This window comes from Mustela lutreola, chromosome 8, assembly GCF_030435805.1.
Source record: "Mustela lutreola isolate mMusLut2 chromosome 8, mMusLut2.pri, whole genome shotgun sequence".
Taxonomy (NCBI): domain Eukaryota; kingdom Metazoa; phylum Chordata; class Mammalia; order Carnivora; family Mustelidae; genus Mustela; species Mustela lutreola.
In genome coordinates this window covers 78,879,901-78,894,043 of record NC_081297.1, presented here as the reverse complement: position 1 = coordinate 78,894,043, position 14,143 = coordinate 78,879,901, and the positions used below count along the sequence as shown (strand labels likewise).

Here is a 14,143-nt window from a genome sequence, read left to right as displayed (position 1 = left end):
TTCTAAGAAAAATTCTATTTAAATGTTAAAAAATTACTTCCATTGTGTCCCCAGATTTTCCAACTAGCCTGTCTTTGAACACATGGTATTAAATAGATTTATGCTGTATGCATTTGGCTTATTGTCAAAATGTCAACATACAAATTTCCACCTAGTTGTACCACAAGGCAAGGCACTTTATTTTTTTTTCTAACTTTTTTATTTTTAAGATTTTATTTATTTATTTGACAAAGAGGTCACAAGTAGGCAGAGAAAGAGGGGGAAGCAGGCTCCCTGCTGAGCAAGGAGCCCTGTGGGGGCCTGGATCCCAGGACCCTGAGATCATGACCTGAGAAGGCAAGGCACTTTAAATATTAGGGGTTTACAGAGAAAATATCTTCTGTGGTTTTGAAATTCTCATCTAGGCATTGAAAACGGGTTGGGCTTGGCTGATCTTAAGGAAGCTGTTCTTTTCAGTGGAAAAGAACCTACAAATTCATCAGGTATAATGATAAACTAGAGATTAAAACCAGCACCTTGTCTCACTGTTTTAATCAGAAATTTCAAGAAGCCAGATGATAAGGCTTGTTGCTCACATAGAGCCGAGGCCTCCTTGACTCACGTTAGCGTATGGGAAAGATTATAAAGTATAGTTTTTTTTTTTTTTTTTTTTTTTTTTTTTTTAAAGATTTTATTTATTTGTCAGAGAGAGCGAGCGAGAGTGAGCACAGGCAGACAGAGTAGAAGGCAGAGTCAGACGGAGAAGCAGGCTCCCTGTGGAGCAAGGAGCCCGATATGGGACTCGATCCCAGGATGCTGGGATCATGACCTGAGCCGAAGGCAGCTGCTTAACCAACTGAGCCACCCAGGCGTCCCTATAAAGTATAGTTTTAAGATACTTTGCCGAGGTCTGGCACTCTGTAAGTACTTCACAGTAGTCACTCTGTAGTGGTGGTGGAGATGAGCGCTATTTAACAGTCACTGGTAGTCACTGGCTACTGGTGAGAGGGGTGGAAGTGATAGGTGTTTAATGGTAGGTATCCGCCATAGTGTTTCTGGGAGAGTTATCTGAAGATGTAGTTGTGGTTGAATAAACCATGTCATTTTTATGTACTTCAGGTTAAATTTTGTGTGTTAAATTAGGTGTGTTGATTGGACATGTAGGACAGAGTTTAAGTTTGTGGAGTGATCGTCTGCCTCTTTGGGCAGCCATTCCCTTACTTTTTCTGCTTATGATCACCAACTCTACTATGCTGCTTTTCCTCTTGTCTCTTTTTATCCCATCTTCTGGAATTTAGGAAAAAGAATCACAATCTCAAGTAGAGAAATCATTTAGGTTAATTTTTATACCTACCTAAACTCTTATATTCAGATGTTTTCCAATATGTGAATTTACCTATCTTATTTCTCACTTTCAGAAGAAAGTACAGCTTTCCCTTTAGCTGTTTTATTTTCAGTGTCTCTTGTCCAGAATATTTAAAATGTTTAAGTATAAAGATTAAATGTAAAGTGCTTTTTTCTACTATACTTCAGTATTTTGAGAAAATTTAAAAACTGTCTACTTAAAATTGAAAAAAATCATGAAGGCCTAACTTAGGTAAGATATTTAAGTTTCTAATAGCATAAACTTGGATGTGAGGGCGATCTGGCTGCGACATCTGTCACCCCATTGATCACCAGGGTTGATTCAGCTGATCTGGCTGGCTAGGCAGGTGTCCCCTTCCTCCCTCACAGCTCCATGTGCGTCCCTCCCGAAGCTGCGTGCTCGGTCGAAGAGGACGACCTTCCCCAGTAGAGGAGAGGACCGTTCTTTGGTCAAGGGTATACGAGTAGCTGCGCTACCCTGCTAGAACCTCCAGACAAGCTCTAATAGCATAAACTTATTTGTATATTTCTCACTTAAAACTTATATTTAAAAAACTCAGGTAGAAATGAGGAGGCATTTTTGACTAAATTTTTTATAATACATGTAAGTGAAATTCCCTTCCTATCCTCCCCCTTTTTTCTTTTTGCCTGTCAGCTGTGCCAAACCTATCCATTTCCATAGATAGGTTTTTACTTTTTTTTTTTTTTTAATGTAGCCTAGGTTTTTCTTACCCTTGTTAATTTAAATATTTTAAATTCTAACTGAATTTATTTCTAAATTCTCTCTATATTTTATACTATGTCTTCATGGGTTATTGAAGTGTGCAGGACTGTTTGCCTTTGTGTTAAATGACTCCAAGTTGCTATGCTTTGTGAATTATGCTTTGGTGAGTTTGTATTCTCCATGCTTAGTAGCCAGTCAGTAATCTTGCTGCTTTTAATGTGCCTGCTTTTAGTAGTATTCTGTATGTCTTTATCTCTCAGCTTTCATTTGCTGCATTTAAATTATTGTGGTCAGAAAAAAAGATATTGCTAAACTTTAAAATATGTTCCTAAAATTATGTATTTATAATTGCTGAATGGCATAGTATGGATATGATCTGTAGGGATTTCTTATGAATCAAGTACATAAATTTTAGCACTTGGAAGTATGACAGTTCTTTGGACTGTTGAGAGCTCTGTTTTGCTTATTTTCCAGCTCTCAGTTATATTCTGAGTAGCTGAGGCTACTGGTAAGTGACTTCTGGATAAGTGAGCTATGGTAATCTTAAAGCCGTATGAGGCAGATATTAAATTTCCCTTGCTTGCATCCAATTTTGTGTAATGTGGGAGCCCTCTATACTTGGAGAGCCACAGGAGCTCTGCTTTCTTCTTGGGTGCTATCTCAATGAATTTCCTTTCTCTGTTTCCCATTTCTGCCTTACCTCTAAATTGATGAGATTGATGTTCTTGAGAGAGAAGGGGAGAATGAAACTTAGAAGAACTTGGGGAATTTTATTTCCTCACTTGCTGTCATCTATTTTCTTCTCCCTTTTCCTTAATATGCATCTATGTACTTAGAATTTTTTCCAGCTGCCCTGGTGTTGATAGAGTAAATTATCTTACACAGCAATTCTGTACCCTCTTGACCTTGGTATTTGCCCTTCGCTTATTCCTGAATCTCTTAACCCACACTGCTCATTCTCTCACTCCTTCCTTAGTTCCACATTCTTGTAGATCTCTTGCACCAGGCCTTCAGAGTCTTTACCAGTAGCCTGGAATTGGGTGTGTGTATGTGAGGAGGATTCTGCCCCACTGAGAAGTAGACTCAGCCTCGAAGGGCAGGGGAATCCCCACATCTCACTGTGAATTTGCATCAAGAGTAGGAGATTGAAAGGAAGGAAGAATGTGTACAAATATCTTAAATCAAAACTCTGAGAACCTTTTTTTTTCATTGAGAATTGATAAAAAGAGTGTTTGGATTCTGTATAACATGATATAGGTGGGAAAATGGATTAGGAACTCTAAACATCTAGGAAGACATTTAATTACAAAGCATGTGTAATGTGTAACTGGTAGCCTTTTGTTAAGAGATAGGATTCATATCATAGTATGAATATAATCTATGGGGATCAGGCTTCTTAATAAGCAAATTTTTTGTACTTCACACATGGTCAGTTATATTTTCCCCCCTTTCTTTCTACTAGGAATTTCCATTTTTTACCTTGACGGCATTTCCTCCTGGATTTCTCATGCATGTTGGGGGTGTTGTTAGTGCACGCTCTGTGAAGCTTTTGGATCGTATCCACAATCCTGGTATGTTCTTTAAAAGCTTGTTTTCAGAGTTTCATTTACTTAAACTGGGATTATTAAAATTGATTTTTATACTAAAAAAAATCAAGTCTATCCGTAAAGAGAAATGAAAAAGAAAGTATAAATTGGCATGTTGCTTTAAGTATTTGCTATAATTCTGATTAAAAATAATCAAATAAGTAGAAGTATATTTTAGTTAGCTTTTTCATATAAAACAAATATTGATTCATTTTCCTGGCCAGGCATCACTTTGAAGAAGTTCCTAGGTAACTTTTCAGTCAGCTTTTTTCTTTGACCCAGGCAGACAACAAATTTTATAATTTGACCGTTGTGGCCATTATCTTAAGATGTTAATTCTTTCATTAGCAATAACTCTTCATAGATTATTTTAGTAATTTCCTTATTCCTAAAAGAAGTATTCCTTTGAAATGTAATTATAAACATTGTGTAGTATCTAAGAATTAAGAAAAATAGTGCTGTCTGTGCATTCCTGGTTTCTTTTCTAAAACTATTTGTTCTACATAAGCAAACAAGTAAGAATAGTAGCTCACTCCTTTAAAACATGGGGCCATGATCAAAAAAGAAGAAAGGCATCAAATCAATCTCAATTTCAGGCCCTTGGATTAGGAATGCTTTGATGGTTTTTCTAAATCCAAAATAAGCGTGATAAGTGGTAGAAACTTTCTGTGTGCAGTGTGTTCTTGCATCTCTTGACTGGATTCCCAGTAATTTGCTCAAGTCACTTATTATTTTGATGACATACTTAAAAAGCTGAAGTTATGTTCGTGTTCTTATTTGGCATATATACATACATATTTTTGAAAATTTTAAACTGTCACTTCCAATAACCTCTTCCTGAGGCTTGTACTGACAGCTACAAAAAGAGTAAAACACTGAAATTATTTTATGCAAAACACTGCAGATAGTGATTTTGAGGATACAGAGCATTACCATTCTTCTAAGTTAAAAAAAAATTTAATCTGTGCCTTGCGGTTTGATGTCTTTTCAGTTAATAATTCCAGAGGAGCAGAATGGAATTTTTTCCAGAGCTTGAACGAGATTTCAGAAGAGGAATAGTAGCTAGGATTATTTAACTCTTAAAGCTAAACAAATACATCTTTTAAACCTTAGTCTTCTCTTTTTTTCTTCTCTGGTTTATTTTTTTTCTGCTCTTCTTTATTTTTTCAAATCAATTTAAGATCTTTTCTTCATGTAGTTTTTGTGAATTCTGTAGTAATTAAAGGCACATTTAGATTGATGCTAGTTTAATGTATTGAGACATTGGGGACTCTGCAATTTCCATATCTTTGTGTTTAGGAACTTAAATTATTTGGAAAGCACACGGAAATACTGAGTTAATATATCTGACATTAACTTGGGTGTGACCCAAGGCTTGTTAACTGCCGTTTCTTTGGACCATTGACTTAAATATTTTGCCAGATGGTGCCCACTGATAAGCTCCAAAATGGTTTCAGCAATATATTTAACTGTTCCGTTTACTGAAAACATTTTGATTTTATTGTGGCTTCCAGGTACTCTGAGTAAGCTATAGAGTCTGGGAGAACAAACAAGTCTTACTTAAGTTTAAGTAGAAAGCTCTATTTAAAATCCTATTATTTTTTACAAAAAACTCTTTTTTAGGGTTTATCATGCTTGCCAGTTTGTTCTAGCGGTGTGAGAAATATAAGAACCCAGGCCGAGGGAAGAACACAGGAATCTTTAATACAGAATACATTTTGTGTATTATAATTATCAAGTTATCCATTCTCTTCCTTTCCTCCCCATATCAGAATATATTTTTTTCAATTCACATGTAGGAAATCCTAGTTACTAATGTACTTATTTCCTAAAAGATTATGGGCATATAAATATAAATGCTTTTAATGATATACAAGTTATATTTTAATTTTGTTTTATTTTCAGTTAATTTTAATCAACTATGTATTCTAATGGTTTCACTATTACATGATTTTGATATAAAAATCACATTTTGGGGGGTGGTTTTATATATGTATTATGCATTAAAAAAGGAAGATTTTCTTAAGAACATTTTATTGATGTTCTTAATATTTCATAAATAGTTATTTATGAAAAAGATTTAATTTGTTGAAAAAAGCTGAATGTTAAAACCAAAAAAACCCTCTAGATTAGCATCTACCATGATAATGATATATTGATTTTATGACACTGAGTTACTCTGCTGAGAGAAACTTAAGATGGATTGAGATGCCTGTGCTGTTAAAATGCTGTATTTGCACTCTCAAATGAATCTTGCAGCTATTTTTTTTCTAGTGAATATGGGAACTTTTCATTTTACACTGGAGTGTAGAAGGAATAAAATCTTATTTTTAAACCGCTACTGTCTGCTACATATAGATTAGTATTCTGGAGTTAGTTCCTTTAGCATATCCTCCTTTGTTAAATATTAAGCAACACGGACAAGAATGGGGTGGTTTTAAAAATCAAGGTCATTATCTTAAACAACTAGACTTTAGTTAATGTTAGATTATGATAGCATGCTCCTTCTTCTCTTTCTATTTCTACTTCTTATTAACTCTGCTGTCTGTGTCTTTCCAGTTGCTGTCGAGTGGTATTGTCAATTGTGTTCTTGTTTGTAGTGTTTTTTTGTTTTTTTTTTCCTACTATTCTGCACCTAAAACTGATCTACTAATTTGCTGTTTTGAACTCAGCCTTTGTCGGAATTATGGGTAACACAAGATCTTACAAACTGCTAGACTGGAATAGTTTCAATTCAGGTATTTTGATGGTCATTCAGTACTACATATGCTGACAAAAATTATGGCAGCTCAGTGAAGTTTTTAGAAATGTTCTAGATTAAATAGGTTTAATGGAAATTCAGTTATACAGATACATTCTGCAGTACATATGTTGTAACTCTTAAAGTTTCCACAGAATTGCAAATATAAAAATGTGTTAACTAAAATGAATTAACCAAAACCATAGAAATACCATAAATTACAAATGGCTTTTGTCAGGTGATTAACTTTCAGAAACCTAAATTTAAATTATATTTATTATATTTTGGACAGTTTTTTCATGTCAGTTAATTGTCATAGGCATTAGCTTTATAATTAAAGAGATGTTAATTGTTAAATGTAAGTATTAAATGGCTAGTTTGATAAGCTTAAAGTCTGCTTAAACATTAATTTAGATTTGAGTATAATGTATTTAGTATTCTATAAATACCATAAAAGTGTGACTATTACCATTTTGTTTTATAATTCCAGAAGTGTTTCAAAATTTGGTAAGTAAGAGCAGATTTTGGGGGGATTAACAGCTTTCATAAGCTCCCTTCCTTCCCCGTTCATGTGAGAATTTAATTTTTCTTTTTAGGTAATTTTACATATGGATATAATTTGTAAAATATAGTTTGTAGCTTTTAGAGAAACTAAACTAACTTTACAGCTGATGATGTGGTTTAGAGTCAAAGCCAGTTTTTCTTTTTGATAAAAGCATATTCTTCTAATATAAATATGTAAATTTTTCTGTTCTTTATTTTTGAAATTAAATAATAGAACCATTTTGATTCGGTATTAGAGGCTGGTATTTTGCCTGAAGGATTTTACCAGTTCTTTGTGTCAGAAAGTATATATCTATTTATAGAAAAACAAAATCACCAAGAGGCTTAACATTTTAGATAATATTTCATAATCTTTTCAATACTGTAAGCTTTTTTTTGTTCTTAGGGGTCCAGGATGTAAGTTCTGATGTAAGTAATGCATGTTTGACTATGAAGTATCTCATGTTCATCATGCAGGTTTACCTAAGTTCAGTCTAGTAAACAATCTGATCAGGTCCAACCTTTGCAGATTTAGACTGACATCAGTTGGTAAGTCTTCAGGGAAATTACCTCTCCTACTCAGGTTTTTGCCAGCATGTTACCATATTGATTAAAATTAAAATAATCGTTTTTAAATGTTATGTGTTATACTTGGTTTTTAGTGAGGAAAATACCCTGCTGGATTCATTTAATAAAAATAATGTTATTTTAAAGTGTAGGCAGATTAGTTTATAAGAAGTAAAAAAGCCTAATTATGTAAGAAAAGGACATTGGGAATAGACTGATCATTAATAATTTAAGGAACTTAAACGTTGTCAGGGCAAAGATGTTTAGGGTGAGATGAATGTTAGATGAATGAACAGTGTTGGAAAGTAGAAAAGTAGTTAAATCTTATAATACTTTGTCCCCCATAAGCAGAACTACAGAATTTGGCAAGGAGAAACATGGTTGAGGAAGCAGTATATCTTGCCATCATTTAAAATAAAGTCAGGTAGTGAGTGTATGAAAAAAGATGGATAGAAGTTACAGAATAGTAAAAGAATTTCAAAGATGACACTTTCAGTTTAATGTTCTAATAGCTCTGTGCTTTTGACTGAGATATTAGAATCTCCTAACAGTGTATATCAGGCTGATTTTGATATTAGGTTAAGAAAAATAATGTGATAATTCTGAAATACAAAAATGTAATATTTATAAATATATTTGAATCATTTATGTATTCTTTTCTGTGATTGGGGAATAGATTAGCCATTGCTGTCCTGTATTACCATAGAAAATCAGGAGTTGGCCACATCAGTAAGAAAAATAATTGTGGTTATAATTTTTATTAATGTTAGAAATTGTTCATCAATACTGTACTTCCTGGATTCTGACACCATTTATTTTGTGAGGTATCACCATTTTAATAATAGCTTTCCAAGAGAAAAGAGAAAGAAACATTACTATATTAAGTATATTGATTAATTACTAGACATGTTTATTTCAGAAACATTAAAATGTGGAAAGATATAAGAAACATCTTTATCACATAGTAGTATTTCATGAAATATGATCTATCGTGCAAGCATTTATTAGAACTTATTTTGTACCATACAGTTTGCTAGATGATAGGTGTGCGAAGATGTCAGTCACCTCGTTTTCATGAAAGTCATATTCTGGACAGTTAAAAAAATATGTTAATGGTTTACTGTGTGGTGTGGTGTGATATAAGGTAGAGAAGTAAAGAGGAAGGCATGATTAACTATGTGGCAGGGAAGCTTGGAGAGGTAATTCTTGAGTTCAGTTTGAAGGATATATATGACCTTAATGTAGATTTTATATTTCTGACAGTGTATTTGGAGGCATATTGTTCACTCCTTTGTAGTGCATTGCAGAACAATCCCCTAGTCATAACTTGTTTGATGATGTTTACCCAGTTATTTTATACCTATTGCTTGCCATTGAATACAAAATGTCTTTGTTGCTTCAGCTTTTTATTGTGTTTCCCTTTTTCTTCTGCTTTGCTGTCTTGGGTTTTGTTAACTACAGTGATAGGAAATATTTTTATATAGCAGGAAGAAGGAAACTCAATTATCTGAGAATTTATTTTAAAATCACCGTATTACCTTTTCTTATCTTGCTTCTTATGTTTCTGGCCTGGTTAATGGACTTTGAGAAAGACAAGCTGAATCTTGCTGCTTAAAAGGAGGAAGCAGCATTTGCAGATCTTGTGTGTGACATGCCTGGAATGGGCTGCGTAGGAGTAAGACAGGGTATCCCATGGTCACATGTATGTTAGATCATTGGCTGTATAATGGAGAATACATTTAAAGGCAGCAAGCCTATACACTGCAGTACTCCTGGCCTGGTAAGTGACCTAGGATTTGGTGGTGATAAGAGAGCTGAAGTTCACAGAGCACTTAACTATGTGCTAGGCACTCTTCCAAGTGCTGTATGATAGCAGGTCACTTAATTCTCAAAACACAGCTCTGAGATAGGCATTTTTCCTCTTTTGTGAATGAGAGAAATGAAGCATAACAATTTGCCTTAAGTGAAATAGAAAGTTGTTAAGCTACAATGTGAACTTAACTACTCTGGCTTCAGGGCTTACACTCTTAAGATAAATTTAGAAAATATTTAAAACATAAAATCATCAGGACTTGGTAATTAGTGGAATGTGGCAAATCAAACAGTCTCTTAGCAACTTTGAGCTGAGAGAAGGAGAAAGATGGATTAGAATGATCCCACATGGCTACAAGTCTAAAATCCCAGTGAGCAGTTGAATCCTATCTTTTGGAAACCCAACTCTATTTGAAAATTGAGTTATAAAAATATTTTAAGAGTAGATTTTAAAAGGCATAGATCTTTCCTTCTTAAATGGCTATGCTATTTATTTTTCTTTCTTCTGAGTTTACCACTGAAAGTTATTTCTGGGTAGCAAACTGATACAATTTTTAATTAGGAATAGTCTCAGTATAGTTGAGAAAAAATTGTTATTCTTTCTTCATGTAGGGTACTTGTGAGCTTAGATATTTTTTTCAGGAAGTCCCAAGAGGAAACAATAAAGTAGATATATAATGTGGCTTGAAAAAATGCTAGTCTGAAATAGCTTCCAAACTTAGACAATATTTTTAAGAGCAAATGTTTTAAGTACTGAGTTAATAAAATAGCTAGATAACTTTCGTTTTTGAGCATATTTTAAAAAGTTATTATTTTAGATTGTAGGTTTAGGACATATGTTTGAGATTTTCTGTCTTCTAATAAATGAACCCTTGCTAGTGCTAAGGGAAGCTTTATATTAGTGGTCTGAATTCAGAAAATGTTACTCTTTTTTTGGTCATCTGAATTATAGTTGTTTTACTTTGGGGTCAAAAATTAATCATCAAAACCAAGAAAAATAGGTATAATTATTACTTTAAACATATTTTAACAAAATGAGTCAACAGATGTGTAAGGAACTATTAATAGAATACACATATCAGTCTGATAATCTAAATTTTTTTTTTCAGTTTTAAGTAAAAATCTTTTATTCAGTGGATGTTTGTGGTTTGCCTACTGTGTCTTGAGCATGATGTTGGGGATTGGGAATATGTTTGTTCAGCCAGGCAGACAACATGATTATACACCCAGTCTAGGCTATTTCTTAAACTATTTTGCTGTGTGTGTGTAGTAGTAGTAGTAGTAGTAGTAGTAGTAATAGTTGTTGTTAAATGGAGAGAGGCTTTCTTGGAACTTGAATTCTACTGATGACCCCAGCAGTTATTTTTACTACATCTGAGAGGTACTCATGAGCAGATATGCAAAACTAAGCTTAAAGTAGTTAAGCAGCTTTTGGTTTTAAGAATTTTAATAAGGTTTTAAGAAGTAGGTATATGGAGTTCAGGAGGGCATAAATATAGCCATGTATGATGTGTGAGCTTCTCTTTATACGTAATGCAACATATAACTGTAATAAATAATTTTCTGTTTGTGTATAATGTAACTGCATAGTGACTACTGTCAATCCTTATTATCTGTAAAAAAAAAGTCAGGTTTATAATTTCCTTAATTTATAAATTTTACTCTTTATATATATCTAATATAACTGGATATTAATTACACTATTATAAGGTGACATGTAAATTAATATATAACTTTATATATATAAAAAGGGAAATCTCACAGGTCAGGAGTGATTATATATCTGACTTATTTTATAAATAGTGAAGACTCCAGTTTGATCTAATATGGATTATATCCCAGCTACCATCCTAACATCCTAAATTACCACAAGTTGGTGTTTGCTCTGAATTTGCACATCATTTCCTGTATGATGGAACTGTTCTTCCTAGGTTGGTACTGAATCCCCATCTGGTTTGAGATTGTATATGCACTTAAATATGAACTCTGTAATTCCTGTTTCATTAGGGGAAATTTATCTTCTTCAAAAAGTTGTTTTGTGTTGGAATAATATTTTAAGGTATTTAAGAATGTGACTTTCTTATGCTGTCCATTGACAAGATAGATTATCATTGTATTAAAAATGTTTACTTGAGCCCACCTAACCTTTGATCTTGTTTAAAATCTCTTCTTGTTTATTTAAAAATTAGATTGAATAATTGTCCATTTCCTTTTTTTCTTTAAGTCAGATGTAAAGATTCTCAGTGGCAGAATTCTCTTCCAGAGTTATGTAACAACAGAATTAAATTGAACACTTTAGATAGTCATTATTTATTAGTTGCAAGTGTGAGATTGCCTAAAATCTCAAAGGGATTCAGTTTTATAAAGGCCTATTATGTTGAGTTGTTCACTTCTTTACTTTCTGAGATATAAACATTTATTTTCATTATAGGAATACTTACCAGTTTCACCTGCATTTCAGAAATAAGATAAAATGTTAAAAAGATGGCAAGATATCAAGCTATGGCCATGCTCTAGAGAAGTGACAGTAGTAAAATAAATTAATTGTGATGCCAACCAAGTGTGCAGACATTACCTCTAAATGAAGCATCACTGAAGTATTGACCTACAACCCAGTTCATGACTATAAATAAAAGGATATAGTAAAAGATTGTGGGGCACCTGGCTGGCTCACTCAGTGGGGCATACGAGTCTTGGGATTGTGAGTTTGAGCCCCATGTTGGCTGTAGAGATTATTTAAAATTAGAATCTTAATTTAAAAAAAAGATTTGTGATATTATCTATGAAGAGTTTTGACCCATAGTAGAAAAAAGTAATATAGTTTTAAATAAAATTTATTTAATAAATAAATTTTAATTTCTCCTAAAATGAGGTCTTTTTAAAATTATAAATAATTCTATGGATTATTAGGAGGAGCATGGTATTTAAAGTGAAGATATTTTTTTCTTGACATCTGTGAATTGTTGATTAATTGCGACTTTCACATCTCAGCTGTATTTCCTTCAAGTAATTAAATTGTATCCAGTTTCATGAGTGGCATGTATAATTGCCATAAATTTTTAAGCCAGATTCTTTGTTTTGCCTTTATGTAAGTATAGTAGATCCTCAGTTTTGACTTTTGGAGAGTGTAAAACAATTCAAATTCAACTAGTGTGTTTCTCATAAGAATACAGTTAATAGCTTTTAGGCTTTAAAAATTCTATTATAGGATTAAATATGGTGATATTTCTGAATCTTCAGTGATATAAGTTAGGCTGAATCATTACTATATGAATATTCTCTGGCTCATCTCTGCCATAAATATATAGACTTTGAAGATAAATCTAATTTTTTAATATTAATTAAATTGATTATTCTTAATTTTATTTTAATTAAATAACCCCTAAATTTAATAGCCAACAAATTCATCCTTTGGCTTCTTGCTTACAGTTGTAGATAATTATTGTTAATTCAATTCCTAGTTTGTGATGAAGTGCTCCCTACTGTATGCTTGCCTTGCTTTCACCTAGAATCTAGGGCCATTACTTTCTGTAACCATTTCAGTGAGCTGCCATAGTTTTCAGTCTGTACTGTCACCTGATCCAAGCATGCGCCAAAATATCCACTGTTTCTGGCTCCTGTCTGCTGAATCTGCTTTGCAAAACCCTTTGTTCTCTGAGCTTTTGCTTAAGCCAAAAACAAAATTTAACAAATTCTTTGGAGTGTGGACATATGCCATTTGCTTCCTTAGCTCCCCTGTTATGTAACTCTTTAGCTTTTATTAAACTTGTAAATATTGTATTAAATACAACAATGGCATCCCCATGTGCAGTTGTGTGGCTCATGTGTCAAAATAAAGGCTGCTTGTGAACCTGCCAGAAGAATATGAATGCTCCACTTGTGCTGCATTCAGCTTTTTGTTTTGTTTATTATTTTTTTTTAAATCAGCCACTTACTCTTTCATAGTGTTTGGTTTAATTATCTGATTATTTTGTGTGTTATACCAAGGTAAGTTTGATGTAAATAAACTTTGTATTCTATGTGGTTATATGTATTTCATAGTAATTATTACCTACTTTCCCATTTAGACATGCTGGCCATTTCTAAATAAATATATCCTGAGCTTAAAAAAGTAACTTCCTCCATTTTTTAAAAATTAATTTAAAAAATAATGTTATGGATTACTTTCTGTAAAATTCAATTTAAAACAGAAAGGCTACCATGTATTACTTGTGGCACAGATGTAGGCAAATCTAATGTGAGAAAATCTGCTTTTATAGAAACATAGTATACAGTTATTTGCTTTAGCAAATAATATTTTAAATTCCCAGAAAGGTTTAAAAAGTAAATAGCAGGTTCTACTAGTGTTTTTTAAAAAAAGTTAAACTTTATTTTACATAGCTTTTCGGGGAAAATTGTTGTTTTCCAAACTGAGATATATTTCTATTATATCTATGATACTTACTTTTAGAGAATCATAAATAAGTTGATAGATTGAGCAACTGCTTGAGTAAATTTTTGTCTTATGATAAAGATTCCCTTATTAAGAAAGGAAGACGTTAAATAGATACCCAAATTGGTCTGGGAACATGTATACCTAAAATAGAGAATGGATTTGAGAGTGTATTTGTGCTGTTAATGTCTGTATTTCAGGGGGAATATGAAGAAATTCTTTAACATAATAATGTATGTGCTACCTAATTGCCTTACACATTTCTTACACAAAATAGGGCTACCTAATTGCCTTACCCTTTTAATTCATAATATTGATTGCTAGTACCATATTGTAGTCTTTTCTATTTTTCTTCTTTCTTTATTTTATCTTGTCCTTGGATCTCTTCCTCAGTT

General features: G+C 32.8%; 1 protein-coding gene across 23 annotated transcripts in view; it reads left to right on the top strand.

The window, feature by feature from the left end:
• Positions 1 to 14,143, top strand: part of C2CD5 (C2 calcium dependent domain containing 5) — a 98,260-nt gene that overhangs the window by 41,282 nt on the left and 42,835 nt on the right. For 13 of the 23 annotated variants that reach the window (XM_059185755.1, XM_059185742.1, XM_059185753.1 and 10 more), the window contains one exon: positions 3,531 to 3,639. In XM_059185755.1, coding sequence (XP_059041738.1) covers positions 3,531 to 3,639 — 109 coding nt within the window. Of the gene's footprint in view, positions 1 to 3,530; positions 3,640 to 6,326; positions 6,393 to 14,143 lie in introns of all 23 variants that reach the window. The other 10 variants (XM_059185745.1, XM_059185736.1, XM_059185734.1 and 7 more) reach the window with 1 other exon arrangement.